This window comes from Littorina saxatilis, linkage group LG16 (assembly GCF_037325665.1).
Source record: "Littorina saxatilis isolate snail1 linkage group LG16, US_GU_Lsax_2.0, whole genome shotgun sequence".
In the NCBI taxonomy this organism is placed as follows: Eukaryota; Metazoa; Mollusca; class Gastropoda; order Littorinimorpha; family Littorinidae; genus Littorina; species Littorina saxatilis.
This window is the reverse complement of record NC_090260.1, coordinates 41976769-41993219: the sequence shown is the minus strand read 5'-3', so window position 1 is coordinate 41993219 and position 16451 is coordinate 41976769. Positions and strand designations below refer to the sequence as shown.

At 40.0% G+C, this 16451-nt stretch overlaps 1 protein-coding gene across 1 annotated transcript; it reads right to left on the bottom strand.

The window, feature by feature from the left end:
* Nucleotides 1-249: 249 nt before the first annotated feature.
* Nucleotides 250-16375, bottom strand: LOC138951086 (uncharacterized). Its single transcript, XM_070322748.1, has 8 exons — nt 16284-16375; nt 14366-14512; nt 12344-12993; nt 8047-8152; nt 7104-7280; nt 6370-6508; nt 4784-4904; nt 250-3945 (listed from the first exon to the last, which is right to left on the bottom strand). Exons 1-8 carry the CDS (start codon nt 16303-16305, stop codon nt 3733-3735), a joined length of 1575 nt encoding a protein of 524 aa, XP_070178849.1. The 5' UTR covers nt 16306-16375; the 3' UTR covers nt 250-3732.
* Between the last annotated feature and the right edge of the window lie 76 nt (nt 16376-16451).

Here is a 16451-nt window from a genome sequence, read left to right as displayed (position 1 = left end):
AAAACGTGCAATAGATTTTGTGTATGAGTTGTGACAGAAAAAATGATAGATGCTTTCATCAGTGTTGTTCCCAAGTCAGAAATAAAAGGTCACTGTTTGCAAAATTTAAACATATCAATAGGAATGCCTTGTTGTAATGTTAACAGGCAGATGTAAGCAAAGTACATCACAGAAGAAAAACATATAACAGGATGTACATATACACACATTAACACATACAATGCAAACTGCGATAAGTCAACGAATGTGTATTTGTTCAACAGCTCATTTATTTGTCAAAAACAAGAATAAAATTATACACATACACCTTCAGCAATGATGTTTTAATGTGCGCACTTGTTCTTAAATCGCTTCCCTACACTTACCATATTGTTCGAGTCCAAAACCTACTATACTTTGTTCAGTAAGGGAGATTTGACAAAAGGGATGTCGTACAGAGTTGCGAGTGGGACCTCTCTGTAGAGGGTAACAAAAACGGGAAAAAAAGACAACTTACAAGTATGTACAAGAATAAAGTTCTTGCAAAGAATACACTTGCAAAAGGTCTATTGTTTTCAGGTAATGGCAGAAATGCACTCAATGCTGGATTGATCTGGGGCCCAACTACACTCTAAATGAACATGATGGGAATTGCACACACTCACTTATTTGAAACAGTTTGAGAACGGCATTCAAATGTTCTGTTTTGAGAGTTAGCTGCTGTGATCATCTTTTGTGTGCTGAATGAACTGAAAAAGTAAGCTGTTATGGGCTCTCAGTGTGTTCTGCATGATCTGTCAATGTTCTAAATGCAGAATGCTTTCAATAGTCTTGCCGACGTTCTTTCCAGAACAGCACAGTGAAAGTCTGCTAAGATCACAATAAATGCTCTATAGTTTACAGTACACTAATTGAGGTCTTTTTAAATCTCTGCCATGAAACAATTTGAGAACACAAAAAAGTAATTTGACCACTTGCAAGTGTACGGTTCAGATTACCAATGATTTGTTTGAAAGAAAAAATATCGTGTGCAGAATTATGGCACACATATTTTGGTAGTCTTACATTTCACCTAATCATTAACAACATAGAGATCCATATTTAGTATGTTTAAGTTATCTTTTATGTTGAAATCATTGTAAATGTTAGGGCAGAAATGATGTCATAAACACACAAGCTACACCAAGATACCTCAAATTGAAGAAGATTAATGAAGCACAGAAACAACAAATTTTAGTTAAAATTTCAATCAAATGTACACTATCAAGAAAACAATCGTAATTGAGTAGAATCAGAACCAGTGGCCTTTTGGAGAGAGTTACTAAGCCCTCTTCCAAGCATAACATTTTTGGCAAAATAAAGTCAAGACAGAAGAAAATAAATGGCATGCATTTACAATGCAACAGGATTTATTGGGGAACTAATTTACCCCAGAGAAGTGAAACAAATACAGATTAAAACAGAGAACAGTTCTTTGAAATTATTTTGATGTACATGATAGCATAGATTAACTGTGTTGTTTGCAATGTTGATCAATGCCACACACAAATTGACCACTTACAGAATTCATGTACATACATATCACAAACTGGGAAGGAGCGTGATTGACAGTTTGAACTGTGCATGGTATTACAAATTACAATGCTATATTTACTCTGTCATTAGAACTCAGTATTAGAAGCAAAACATAAAACAAATGTCATCGATTTCAAGACACGACTGACAACTTTTAAAGCAAAATGATATAAAATGATTTGAAATTTTCAATGAGAAATAAATGATGACATTATTGTAACCTATTAAACAAGAAGAGCAAACGCTCGATCGAGTCACTTTCGCAGTTCTGAATATTATATGAGGCATCAGATGGACAGGAAGAAATTGCTATTCACAACACAATGAGTCACGTTCACATAAAATTTGAGCCCGGTCACTTTTATAGTTTCCGAGAAAAGCCCAACGTTAAGTTGTGTGTTGCCGAACAGAAAAGGCTAGTTATCTCCCTTGTTTTTCTGATAACGTTCGTAAAAGGCTACAGATGTAAATACTTTGATGTAAAGAATAATCCTACAAAGTTTCAATCACATCCGATGAACTTTGTCAAAGATATAAAATGTCTAATTTTTCCTTTGACGCTGACCTGTGACCTTGAAAAAGGTCAAAGGTCAACGAAACCATCGTTAAAGTGTAGAGGTCATTGGAGGTCACGACTAAACAAAATATGAGCCGGATCGCTTTGATAGTTTCCGAGAAAAGTCCAACGTTAAGGTGGTGTCTACGGACGGCCGGCCGGACAGACTAACACTGACCGATTACATAGAGTCACATTTTCTCAAGTGACTCAAAAAGCTTAATTGTTTTCTATTTATCCTCCAGAATTAGCTTCCCATCAATTGAACATGAATAACAACAACAGGCACTTGTATTGTGGAGAGGAAGTCTTATTATAATACCTTACAACCACTCATCTCAAAAGGTTATGAGTGCAGTCACTGGAGGGTAGTCACATGCTTTGTGCGCCCTTCAATTACTGCATGCACTCAAAATATTACATTTCGTTTTCACCAGTATCGCTATAACATTAACAGCGATCGTTCAGCGATTACTAACTCACAGTACAAAAGAGGGTTTGAATGGGAGATAATGGGCAATGCAGAACTCTTGAATAGATTAGTGACGATCCAAGTGATCAGGCTTGTGTCAGACTGCTTTGATTAGTCTGAGATAGAACACCTGATTGCATTTTCTGCTCAGCTCTGTTCCGGTCATTGCAGAGGTATCTGGCGTCCAAATATTTAGAGTGTACGTGGCACACTTTTGTCGGTCAACATAAAATGTTTAGTGCGTGAACTTTTTACTCTATGAAATAAGCCAAACACGCATACATTTGTAGTGGATTTGACCAAATTTGTTCATAGTACCGGACCTTGCATAATAACACAAACCAGGCCTCGGTCGAGTCTCAAGTGAAATTCTCCTTTATCCGATACTGACAACGATTTTCAAAACACATACTTGATATTCGTTAGTTTAGCTGCCGAGATTGAACCAGTACACATCTGTCATGGGTGATTTTACATACACACATACTCTTTAGTTTAGCTGCCGAGATTGAACCAGTACCACCCAATGATTGCTTTCTGCTTCTTGCCATTCACACAGTGTCAGTCTGGCTGGTTCACCATCCATTCTTGCGTTAAAAAGGGTAAATCCAAAAACAAAGAAACTGCCAGCGTTTTACCACGAAGGGCCATATCAGGGCGGTGCTGCTTTGACATATAACATGCGCCACACGCAAGACAGAAGTCGCAGAACAGGCTTCATGTCTCACCCAGTCACATTATTCTGATTATTCTGACACCGGACCAACCAGTCCTAGCACTAACCCCATAATGCCAGACGACAGGCGGAGCAGCCACTAGATTGCCAATTTTAAAGTCTTAGGTATGACCCGGCCGGGGTTCGAACCCACGACCTCCCGATCACGGGGCGGACGCCTTACCACTAGGCCAACCGTACCGGTCAGAGCTCAGTGACAAGAAGAAAAAAGAGTTGGTGAAATCAAAGGTGTTCAATGAGCAAAAACATACAGAAGGAAGGCTGTTCTCTTAAAACGTTTTATGTTAATGTAAATCCAATAACAAACGTTCCAACAACCTACCTTTCTTGTTTTTTGATTTTAAAAAGGGTAAGCCTGCCCACAATCAAGTTGCGCATTAGAACAAGCAGGCAGCTTCATGGCTGCAGCAACCCTTACTTCATTAGAATGTTTTCTTTGTAAGTGTCTGATGAGCACACTTTGAAATTGGCCACAATATAGGCAAGGTCGTTTCGGTTTCTTGGAAGAAATGTTTGGCAGTCCGTCTGAGGCAGGTGGCAGTCCATTTGAGGCAGGTGGCAGCTCATCTGAGGCAGGTGGCAGTCCGTTTGAGGCAGGTGGCAGTACATCGTGTTTGTCTGGTATTTCTGAAAAAAACAAAATATGCAAAAAATCCTATTACAAAGTTTTCAAAGATCAAAGCAGCTCTACCCAAGAAAAAAAATGAAAACTGAACAACGCTTCTTGAAGAATAACCATGTGATCATATTAGGCATAACCAAAACCAATATCAACGATTATGAAAAGTGATCGCTTCCTGGAAATAAAAGCCCAGGTTCAGATCTTTATGTTCACAACAAAAAGGAGCATGGTAAAAATTTCAAAATGGGGGAATGTTGCAGCAGCTTAACTGAACATTTAGTAACTTTTGCCTGGTCTTTGCAAGACTGGTGAATAACGTGTTTCACAAATATACAATTTCCCTGGAAACCATGGACTCCCAGCATTTTCCTTAGAAACAAATGAAGCTGCATAAGGCAGAGATGCGTGTGTGTGTGTGTGTGTGTGTGTATGTGTATGTGTGTATGTGTGTGTGTGTGTGTTTGTGTGTGTGTGTGTGCATGCATGTGTCAGACATGAGGTGAGGAAGCTTTTGAGACCATGTTGCCAGTTTTGGTGAATGCTATTTTTAATTGCTGTCCAGTGTTGTTTTCAAAATTGATGTTTTTTACATTTAGTCAAATTTTGACTTAATGTTTTAACAAAGATGGGAAAATGTAGAGCATGTACAATTCTGTCCACACGAAACTGTTTTCTTGATAGTACACTAGTTGATTGCAACTGCATATGCAAATGTCCTGAACTATAGTCTATAGACAAGTCTTGCTTCTGGCTCAGGAAAGCTGAATTTTAGGTAAATTGGCAAATCATGAAAGGTTGCAGTCATAGAGTCACTACTTCTCAGTTTCTTTCACGGACTTTTACCTTGGCATGTTTTCTTCCTTTTTGCAGGTGGTGACAGCATTGAGTAGTAGTACATGTAGCTTGAAAAAGGTGTGCCATCAGAATCAGAATCACTCTCCGGATCGTAACTGTAGTCTTCATCCTAAAACAAAATATTCACAGTTAAGTTATAGTGATGTCTCTGGCAAGGCGGAACATGCCATCATGTGAAACTCTTTTTTTTTTTTTTTATCTAAACATCACAAATGAAAGCTCAAAACGTATTTGTCAGTAGATCTGGAAATCTGGTCATAGGTCCTTTTGAGTAAAACTAAAAGTACTTGGAGGAAGGAGAAAAAATTATCACATTCACACTATTTGACTTGTAATGCGTGTGTGTTAAAGCCCCAGTCCGTCCCAAATGGTTTACAGAACGATTCAAATCTTTTCATGAAAAAGCAGTTCTAACCTTATCGAACACACTTGCAATAGCATTTAGTGAATAGCATTAAATGACACAGTTTTTTTGTTTAGCTCGAGTAAACCACACACCTGTTTTCGTGGTTAATCTAACCCCTGAGCCATCGTGAACCCATGTGATCTACTTTCCCTTTTTTTCTCACAATTTAGTAGTCAGTCCTTGATTTCAATGCGACTCGCTGTATCTGCCATGGCACGTTATCTAAAACGCAACAAATGGCTGCGAGTCACACGAAGTGAATGGTGTCGGCTGACCGTTCAAAGAAACTGGCGACATGCTGAACATTCGTCTGCTACGAGAAACACGTTTTGCAGGACACGCTTCAGGGCTAGTTTTTAAACTTTAAAATCTTCGAGTTTTACTGATTTTGTCTTAATGCAAAAAGAATTATTTAAGAATATTTGTGTAACAAGCTGTCAATTTATTAGTATAAGTTAGGTCTAGCGCCAAAACGAGCCATCCCATTGTCTGATCAGACAATCCGGCTGGCCACGCAAAAATAAATTCGTTCATAAGTGCTCGCTCTTTTCGGAGGGCACCTACGATGTTCTCAAGTGGTGAGTGTTGAAATGCAAGGGTGTTTGTACTGTGTGTAAAAGCCTGACAGTGTCTGTGATGGTTTACGGGAAGCTGCGTGTGCCTTTAAATTCAACAGGGGACCTAGGTTGATCAAACGTCGTCCTAAAGCTCTAATCATGCAATACTTTCAACTTATTTTCAGTCGCCCTAAGGTTTGGTGCTTCTATTTAAATCTCAAATTGCTTAACTTTGTCATAGAGTGAGACTGCAAGTCGCCCACTCGGCCACTATGGTCCCATTAATAGTCGTGTTCAATGTGCTTTTGACACAGATCATCATAATGGTCCCGACTCTCCTCAATTATGCGCTTATCTTGTGTCTTTTCTGGATTACACAGATACTGAAGTAAAATGCAAAAAATCCTTAAAATGTGACCCTCCACCACGAAATGAGTCACATGTCACCTCGCGCGGTTCTGCACTAGGCTTAATATAAGTCCAGGGAGTGTCTGGTAACAGTTTGTGGGTCACCTTAATCACAGGCTTATAAAGTTAAAAAGTCATCCGGAGAGTCAAATTCAGGAAGTAGGTAACCCGTGAGTTAGTTCAAATCGCGAGGCTTTTCGTACCTGTCATCTCCAGATGAGGCTGGTTTTATCGGTACATCTCCAAATGAGGCTGGTGGTAGCGGTACATCTCCAGATGAGGCTGGTGGTAGCGGTACATCTCCAGATGAGGCTGGTGGTAGCGGTACATCTCCAGATGAGGCTGATGAGAAATAAATCAGGTCATCTTTTTACTGACACAAACTTTGAAAGGAATTCCTGTTCACGAACCGCCTTTTTCTTTGTTGTTGTTTTTACATGATGGAAATTGAGCTTTCCACGCTTTGAACAGATCAATACAACTGATCTCGTTTCGTCACTTCATACGAGACTCGCCACGTCATGTCACAAAAGTAGAAACTCAAGAAGTTTAAGAATTGTAAGGCGGCCTTCTGTCATTTTCAAGGGTACCAATTTGAAGCCAATATTTATTAACCAACATGAACCGTAGCCTACCGTACAGTCTAACAGTGTGAAATGTGAATGAGGGTCGCATCAGCAACTTTAGCCTATTCATTTCACCCTCCGGATGGACGGTCTTATCAGACACTGATTTAGTGATAAACACGTAGTATCGATGCAGGCACACTCATTTTCGCAAACAAGCAGTTGCTTCATAAAATAGGTACTTAACAATTGTGCAGCAAGCTGGTTTTAAAAGTGCATGCATGTTCTGCTGTGCAGTGACTTGAATGAGAAGCATTTAACAAGGGTAAAAGATCAAATACGGTGATGCCACACGCTGAAGAATAACATACCTGTAGTCCTGAGCTGCTGCTGAAGGACAGTAAGGTCGGTGGGAAGCTGGACATTGTTGGGAAAAGTAAGACGAGACACAGACTGCGCTGGCAACATCATTGCTTGAGGTGCCAAGGCAACGGGGTGCCAACCAGCCATCGAGAAAACCAGACTTTGCTGCCTTGTTGTAACCATGCCTGTCAAACAAGTACAATGTATATCACAATGGGCACAAGTCTGTTTTATGTGGGAAAAAGTATAGCCAGTGTTGTTGCCAGCCTAAGAAGACAATAGGTCATTTGGACCTCCCTAAAAAAAAACAATAAGTCCAAATGTCCTGGCTTTAAAAAAACAATAGGTCCAAATTACCATGCCGTAGTATTATATTGATGAAATTTCCGCTGTTTGCGCCGTTTTCGATAATTAGGTACACCGGCTGGAACGGGTATTTCCGTAAACGCAGCCTCGAGTGTCAATGACGACAAACACAGAGTCAATGACGACAAACACAGAGTCGGCACCGAGTGCATTTTTCACTCGTAGCAAACATGAGCATTTCGATCGGGGTTTGTTTTCCGACTTTGCAACTCCCATTCCATTCATTGCAGACCTTGTCCGCCTTGTACGAATATGTATCGGTCAGTTGACCACCAAAACGTAAAAACTATCGGTCCATCGACCGGACAAGGCTAGGTCCAATGCGTCAAATCAGAAAGAAATGCGTCACAGACAAAAGACCGAGGCCTGGCAACAACACCGTATAGCATGTTAAATTCTTTACACAAGAAACTTTTTCCTTGATAGTACAATAATTGATTGCAACTCGACTAGGAAATGTCCTGAACTATAGACCAAGTTGTGGTTTCTGGCTCAGGAAAGCTGAATTTTAAGTAAATTGGTCAACCATGAATTGTCGCAGTCAGTGAGTTACTACTTCTCACAGTTTCTTTCATTGACTTTTACCTTGGCAAGTTTTCTTCCTTTGTGCAGGTGGTGACAGCATAGGGTAATCGCAGGAAGAAGGTGTGCTATCAGAATCAAAATCACTCTCCTGACAGTAGTCTTCATCCTAAAACAAAATATTCACAGTTAAGTTAATGTGATGTCTCTTGCAAGGCGGAACATAGAATCATGTGGAACTTTTATTTAAACTAAAACATCACAATTTAAACCCCAAAAGGTATTTGTAAGTAGATCGGAATATCGGGTCAATTTTTGAAAAAGGACTTGGAGAAAGTATGATCACATTCACACCATTTTTGACATATATATATATACATGCGTGTGTGTTAAATCCCACAGGGGAGCTAGGTCGATCGACCAAATGTCATCCTAAAGCTCCTATTGTACAATACTTTCAACGTATTTTCTTTCGCCCTAAGGTTTGGTACTTCCTTTCAAATCTCAAAAAAGTGTTGTTGTCTGATGTTCATGTCGTGTACCAAAAAGAAATAAAAACGTGTATAAAAAAAACCCAAAAAAACTGAAAAAATAAAATTCTCAAAAAAGTAATATGTCATTTTTTTTTAGTAACAACCCAGATCCAATTCGCCAAATGTCGCCCTAACGCTCCCATTATACAATACTTTTGATTAGGGCGACCAAAATTATAACATATATATATATATATGCATGTGTGTTAAATCCCACAGGGGAGCTAGGTCGACCAAATGTCATCCTAAAGCTCCTATTGTACAATACTTTCACATATTTGTTTTCGCCCTAAGGTTTGGTGCTTCCTTTCAAATCTAAAAAAAAGTGTTGCTGTCTGATGTTGATGTCGTGTACCAAAAAGAAATAAAAACGTGTATAAAAAAAAAATCTCAAAAAAGTAAAATGTCATTTTAGTAACAACCCAGATCCAATTCACCAAATGTCGCCCTAAAGCTCCCATTATACAATACTTTTGATTAGGGCGACCAAAATTATAACATGTATATATATATTGTGTTAAATCCTACAGGGGAGTTAGGTCAACCAAATGTCGTCCTAAAGGTAAAGCTCCAATTGTACAATACTTTCAACTTATATTCTGTCGCCCTAAAGGTTTGGTGATTCTTTTAAAATCTCAAATTTCATGTTACTGACAACCCAGATCCCATTCCCTATCAAGCAGACATACAAGCTTATGTCGACACATGCTTCCAGACAAATTTGCAATAACAATAGAATCATTTCCCATAATACCATGGCAGCTTAGCACACCTGCCTTTCGTTGAGTCTCCACAATCATCATTTTGATTATTCTGAGACTATGATGCATGCTGGGTGTGTTTCTGCGGGTTGCATTGACCCGAGCTGGACATTGGCGTCAGGATCAAGTCCAAGCTTGATTTTGAGTGCATGTACTCAGAATACTGAATAGACCTCAGTTTAAAATCTCATCCCAAAGAGTAGTGAGACACCGCCCTTCATGAGGGGTCAACCGTCAAGTTAACAGCAGTGTACAACTCAGACAGTCACTTATCCAAGTACTTGCCTAGGCTCGGCATTGCTTAACTTTGTCATTGAGTGAGACTGCAAGCCGCCCACTCCGCCACTATGGTCCAATAAATATTCGTGTTAAAATAAATGTGATGCTTTTGAGACAGATCATCATAATGGTCCTGACTTGCCTCAATTATGTGCTTATCTTGTGTGTTTTTCTGGATTACACAGGTACTGTAGTTAATGTCCAACTATCCTAAAAGCTCCAATTGTACAATACTTTCAACGTATTTTCTTTCGCCCTAAAGTTTGGTGCTTCCTTTCAAATCTCAAACAAGAAGAGCAAACGCTCGATCGAGTCACTTTCGCAGTTCTGAATATTATATGAGGCATCAGATGGACAGGAAGAAATTGCTATTCACAACACAATACAGATGTAAATAATTTGATGTAAAGAATAATCCTATAAAGTTTGAATCAAATCCGATGAATAGTTTCAGAGATATGATATTTCAATTTTTTTCCTTCAAGACATACCTGTGACCTTGAAAAAGGTCAAAGGTCACCAAAGCAGACGTCAAAGTGTAGAGGTCACTGGGAGTCACGTTCACATAAAATTTGAGCCCGGTCACTTTTATAGTTTCCGAGAAAAGCCCAACGTTAAGTTGTGTGTTGCCGAACAGAAAAGGCTAGTTATCTCCCTTGTTTTTCTGATAACGTTCGTAAAAGGCTACAGATGTAAATACTTTGATGTAAAGAATAATCCTACAAAGTTTCAATCACATCCGATGAACTTTGTCAAAGATATACAATGTCTAATTTTTCCTTTGACGCTGACCTGTGACCTTGAAAAAGGTCAAAGGTCAACGAAACCATCGTTAAAGTGTAGAGGTCATTGGAGGTCACGACTAAACAAAATATGAGCCCGATCGCTTTGATAGTTTCCGAGAAAAGTCCAACGTTAAGGTGGTGTCTACGGACGGCCGGCCGGACGGCCGGCCGGACAGACTAACACTGACCGATTACATAGAGTCACTTTTTCTCAAGTGACTCAAAAAGTGTTGCTGTCTGATGTTGATGTCATGTACCAAAAAGAAATAAAAACGTGTATAAATAAAAAAAAACTCTGAAAAAAAATGAAAAAAAAATTCTCAAAAAAGTAAAATGTCATTTTAGTAACAACCCAGATCCAATTCGCCAAATGTCGCCCTAAAGCTCCCATTATACAATACTTTTGATTAGGGCGACCAAAATTATAACATATATATATATATATTGTGTTAAATCCTACAGGGGAGTTAGGTCAACCAAATGTCGTCCTAAAGGTAAAGCTCCAATTGTACAATACTTTCAACTTATATTTTGTCGCCCTAAGGTTTGGTGATTCTTTTAAAATCTCAAATTTCATTTTACTGACAACCCAGATCCCATTCCCTATCAAGCAGACATACAAGCTTATGTCGACACATGCTTCCAGACAAATTTGCAATAACAATAGAATCATTTCCCAAAGCACACCTGCCTTTCGTTGAGTCTCCACAATCATCATTTTGATTATTCTGAGACTATGATGCATGCTGGGTGTGTTTCTGCGGGTTGCATTGACCCGAGTTGGACATTGGCGTCAGGATCAAGTCCAAGCTTGATTTTGAGTGCATATATGTACTCAGAATACTGAATAGACCTCAGTTTAAAATCTCATCCCAAAGAGTAGTGAGACACCGCCCTCCATGAGGGGTCAACCGTTAAGTTAACAGCAGTGTACAACTCAGACAGTCACTTATCCAAGTACTTGCCTAGGCTCGGCATTGCTTAACTTTGTCATTGAGTGAGACTGCAAGCCGCCCACTCTGCCACTATGGTCCAATAAATATTCGTGTTAAAATAAATGTGATGCTTTTGACACAGATCATCATAATGGTCCTGACTTGCCTCAATTATGTGCTTATCTTGTGTGTTTTTCTGGATTACACAGGTACTGTAGTTAATGTCCAACTATCCTAAAAATTAACAGTTTCTTGGTAGTGAATGCGAGTACGTGTAAGAATGTTGTGACTTTTACATACTTTCTTTTTATTCTAAATTCAACCAATCTATATATGTACGTGTGTGTGTGTTAAAGCCAAATATTGCCCTAAAGCTCCCATTATACAAAACATTCCACTTAGGCATAGGGCGACCGACAAGTATGGGTTATATGAAGTCTTATATCGCGCGCGTATCTCCAGACTCGGACTCAAGGCGCCGTGTGAGATGGATTTTTTTTACACAATACATCACGCATTCACATCGACCAGCAGATCGCAGCCATTTCGGCGCATATCCTACTGTTCACGGCCTATTATTCAAAGTCACACGGGTATTTTGGTGGACATTTTTTTAATCTATGGCTATACAATTTTGCCAGGAAAGACCCTTTTGTCAATCGTGGGATCTTTAACGTGCACACCCCAATGTAGTGTACACGAAGGGACCTCGGTTTTTCGTCTCATCCGAAAGACTAGCACTTGAACCCACCACCTAGGTTAGGAAAGGGGGGAGAAAATTGCTAACGCCCTGACACAGGGTCGAACTCACTTCCGAGCGCAAGTGCGTTACCACTCGGCCACCCATTGGTGCCTTTTCTCCAATTTCATTAGACTGACAACATCGACCTAGAGGTGGCTAAATCCCATTTCCTGGAAAGTTTAAAAAATAAAAGCGGTCAATTTTCGTCCTGATATGGCTCTGCGTAGTCGGCTGGACGTTAAGCAACAAATAAACAAACAAAAACGGTCAATTTCATAATGGAGGTAACCCGTGAGTAAGTTCAAAATCACAATGCTTTTCGTACCTGTTCATCTCCAAATGAGGCTGGTGGTATCGGTACATTTCCAGATGAGGCTTTTGGTAGCGGTACATCTCCAGATGAGGCTGGTGGTATCAGTACATCTCCAGATAAGGCTGGTGGTATCGGTACATTTCCAGATGAGGCTGGTGGTATCGGTACATTTCCAGATAAGACTGGTGATAGCGGTACATCTCCAGATGAGGCTGATGATAGCGGTACATCTCCAGATGAGGCTGGTGATAGCGGTACATCTCCAGATGAGGCTGGTGGTATCGGTACATTTTCAGATAAGGCTGGTGATAGCGGTACATCTCCAGATGAGGTTGGTGGTATCAGTACATCTCCAGATAAGGCTGGTGATAGCGGTACATCTCCAGATGAGGCTGGTGATACTGGTACATGTCCAGATAAGACTGGTGAAACTGGTACATATCCAGATAAGGCTGGTGATACTGGTAAATCTCCAGATGAGGCTGGTGATGGCGGTACATCTCCAGATGAGGCTGGTGATACTGGTACATCTCCAGATAAGGCTTGTGATACTAGTACATCTCCAGACGAGGCTGGCAATACTTGTACATCTCCAGATGAGGCTGGCAATACTGGTACATCTCCAGATGAGGCCTGAGGTACCAGTACATCTCCAGATGAGGCTGATAAAAAACAAATCATATCTTTTAACTGATAGAAGCATGTGTTGCATATATATATATATTGTAATACAGACCTGGGGACCTCAATTTTGCCATGGAGTTTAACAAAAAAAAAGCTACGTGCATTTTCAGAAAAATGAGAGTACTCCACATAACTTTTAATCATTCATTTCAAACATGCTGCACACACCATCATTGATAAAAAAAAAAGATGGAAATCTTTGTTGATTTTTTCTTTAAGAGAAGACCTAATGTCATTAGACATCTGTTTCATCATTGCTGTAGCCTTCTTGCAGCCTGAACACTTAGACTTCTGCGCGATGTTTAAGACAGGAAACACACTTTTGACAGCTTGTAAAATCACATCTGCTGTGCTCAATGACAAATTCATTTTCACTATCAGCTCGGATAACATCGCTTTGGCATGTACTGCACCCTGTTCCTCGGGTAGATCTTTTGCAAAAGACAAAGTCTGTGATGCTCCTCATGCTGGCAGCGGCTTTTCTTGGTGTTGTCAATTTCAGGATCCCTATGAGTCTAGCTTTGACATGCAGTGTCTATCGATGTCAAACTTGGAAAACATACGTTGAAAGGAATTCCTGTTCCCGAACAGCCTTTTTCTTTGCTCCTGCTGAGGATCCACCTCTTTGTTGTTGTTTTTGCATGATAAAAATTGAGCTTTCCACGCTTTGAGCTGATCAACGCAACTGATCTCGTTTAGTCACTTCATACGAGATTCAAAATGGCCATAGTAACAGGTTGTTTTTTTACACTAACTGAGTGAACCGAAAGTAGAAACGCAAGAAGTCTAGGAATTATTTCTCTTTTTTTCCACAGACCGTATCAATCGTAATTTAGAAAATCAAGAGTACAAAATATGGCAAAATCTTACGGGTTCCCTTTTCTGTACTATAAATAGCAATAAAATGATCACAAGATCAAGAAGGGGCATTTACAGGCTTCATGGCCTATCTAATACTAATGTACATTTGAAACTTAGTCAGGTATAGATTACATTCAAAAAGCAGAGGGGTGGACTTTTTCTTGGGTTCCTACCATTGTAAGTTTTTGTTAAAACTTTAAACAATTAAAGTAAAGGTTAATGTATTGGCAAAACAAAGACGAGAACCGAAAAATGCCACACTATGAAAATAAGTATGATAAAATGAAGTCGCAGTAACACTAAGCTTTTAGTTTTATGGGAAAAGTATATATTTCACGACGTTACAAAAACATATTGAACGGAATTGCCACCACCAAGGAATATGATAGCCATGCCTTCAACCCTATTCAACGAAGAGGAAATCTGTATCTGTCAAGTCAATGCTGGTGTCTTGATTACCGCTTTACTGCTTTAAAGAAATGTGCCAACCTTGTGTTTTTTCTTCTGTGACTCGACGGCCTCCAGCTCCTCTTGCAGTACCACAACTCGTTTGGACAGCTGCTAGTTGCGGAATGACAGACTGTCGACCTCCTGCTGGTACTTTCTGTTCCATTGTTCCTTCTCTTTCAGGTGCTCCTATACAACAGGCACAAGAACCAATTGTATTTATGGTCAGTTGACAAAGCCATCTACTTTCAGTACATTTGACACTTTTCAACAATTTAGTCTTATGGTATGAATATTCTTCAAATGGCAAACAATTTTCTAATTACATTCAAAGTTATTCTTATAATTATCATATGTTAAAAGGCTTTTCTGGTTAATGTTAATTGTAATTCAATCAAGTTTGCGTTTTAATGAAACAGATCCTGTGATTGGTCAGAATGCCCCAACTCATTAAAAATTACCGGTCATTAAATAGAGCTTAAACAATGACCACGAGTTGATTAGTGGAAAATAAACCACGAGTGGGTATTTGCAGCCTCTTGGTAATTCACGAGTGTGCGGAGCAGGTTGTTAATGAATTTTTTAGCTAGTGGCTATCGACAATTAGTCACCGGTAATTTGTAATGAGTTGGGACATTCTGACCAATCACAGGATCTGTTTCATTAAAACGCAAACTTGATTGTATTACAATTGTCGATAACCACTCGCTAAAAAATCCATTAACAACCTGCTGGCGAGGCGTATTGATACAGCCTCAACTAGTCTCGGTTAGCTTTGAGGGTCATTTTACAAGTAGGAAATATGAAGGCCAACGAAATACCGAGACCATAAGGTATGCGAAGTGATGACGTTGAGTACGTGACGTAAGTTAATGCATGAATTCTTCCGGACTACGTCAGTCAATTCCAAAGATCGCTTTTGTGATGAAAAGAATTTGTTTTAGAGTTTGCTGTCCAGAAAACCGTCAAAAAAGAAGGGAAAATGTGTGTGAAAGAAAACAAAACAGGAGCAGAGTGATACGATAGGAATACAGAGACATTTCTTGGGACTTGACCCTTGCAGGTAGGTGGACTGAAAGTAGTGTGTGAACAGAACAGAACCAATTCTGTCTGTTTACAACCGCATGAAAGCAGGAAAGAGATTGTCGTCAGATTCAATTACAATAACATTAACATGCTTCCATTTGAAACTTCTCGGTCTTCATCGTGGATTGACGCCCTCCCAAAGTCTAAAGTAATTGAAGCCCTCCGTCGCTTCGCTCCGTCGGGCTTCAATTAGCTTTTGTCGGGCGTCAATCCCCGATGAAGACTTTGAAGTTTCAAATGGAAGCATGTTAATCACTTAATGTGTAACTGAACAGGTGGGGGCCTCATCAGATCAAAAAGCTGTGTCTGGCAAGAACCGTAGTGAAGGCATTACATCCGCATCAAAGCGACGAAGGAAAGTGTCCATTCTAGCTCTGCCCTCTAAAGTCAAACAGCAGTAAGTCCACTCATAATAAAGCCAAAATGAAGTATTGCCAGTCATAATTATGATATGACTGGCAATACTTCATTTTGGCTTTGATTTTTGTTTGTTTGTTTGCTTAACGCCCAGCCGACCACGAAGGGCCATATCAGGGCGGTGCTGCTTTGACATATAACGTGCGCCACACACAAGACAGAAGTTGCAGCACAGGCTTCATGTCTCACCCAGTCACATTATTCTGACACCGGACCAACCAGGCCTAGCACTAACCCCATAATGCCAGACGCCAGGCGGAGCAGCCACTAGATTGCCAATTTTAAAGTCTTAGGTATGACCCGGCCGAGGTTCGAACCCACGACCTCCCGATCACGGGGCGGACGCCTTACCACTAGGCCAACCGTGCCGGTTTTTGGCTTTGAAGGGCAGGCTAAAGGTAGTCACTTTGATTAACTGGAAATAATTCATGCAAGTTTTTGTCTTAGCTTTTCTTACCTGAATTATTGCGTAAAGCCATGAGGACCACTCATCCTCCTACCTCTGGTGTAATGAGGGTAGTAGTCCATTTTTGCCGCAAGTATCTGGATAAAAAAAAGCATACACAATAAAATATTTTGTGTTGCCTCAACGTGCATGTCCACCCCCCCCCCCCCCCCCATGTGA

Excerpts from the sequence above, each read along its gene's own strand:
- LOC138951086 (XM_070322748.1), bottom strand. The coding sequence starts at position 16,305 with ATGGCTTTACGCAATAATTCAG. Across the intron at positions 8,153-12,343 it reads CCTCATTTGGAGATGAACAG|GATGAAGACTACTGTCAGGA; the intron begins GTACGAAAAGCA and ends ATTTTGTTTTAG. Across the intron at positions 4,905-6,369 it reads GCCTCATCTGGAGATGACAG|GATGAAGACTACAGTTACGA; the intron begins GTACGAAAAGCC and ends ATTTTGTTTTAG.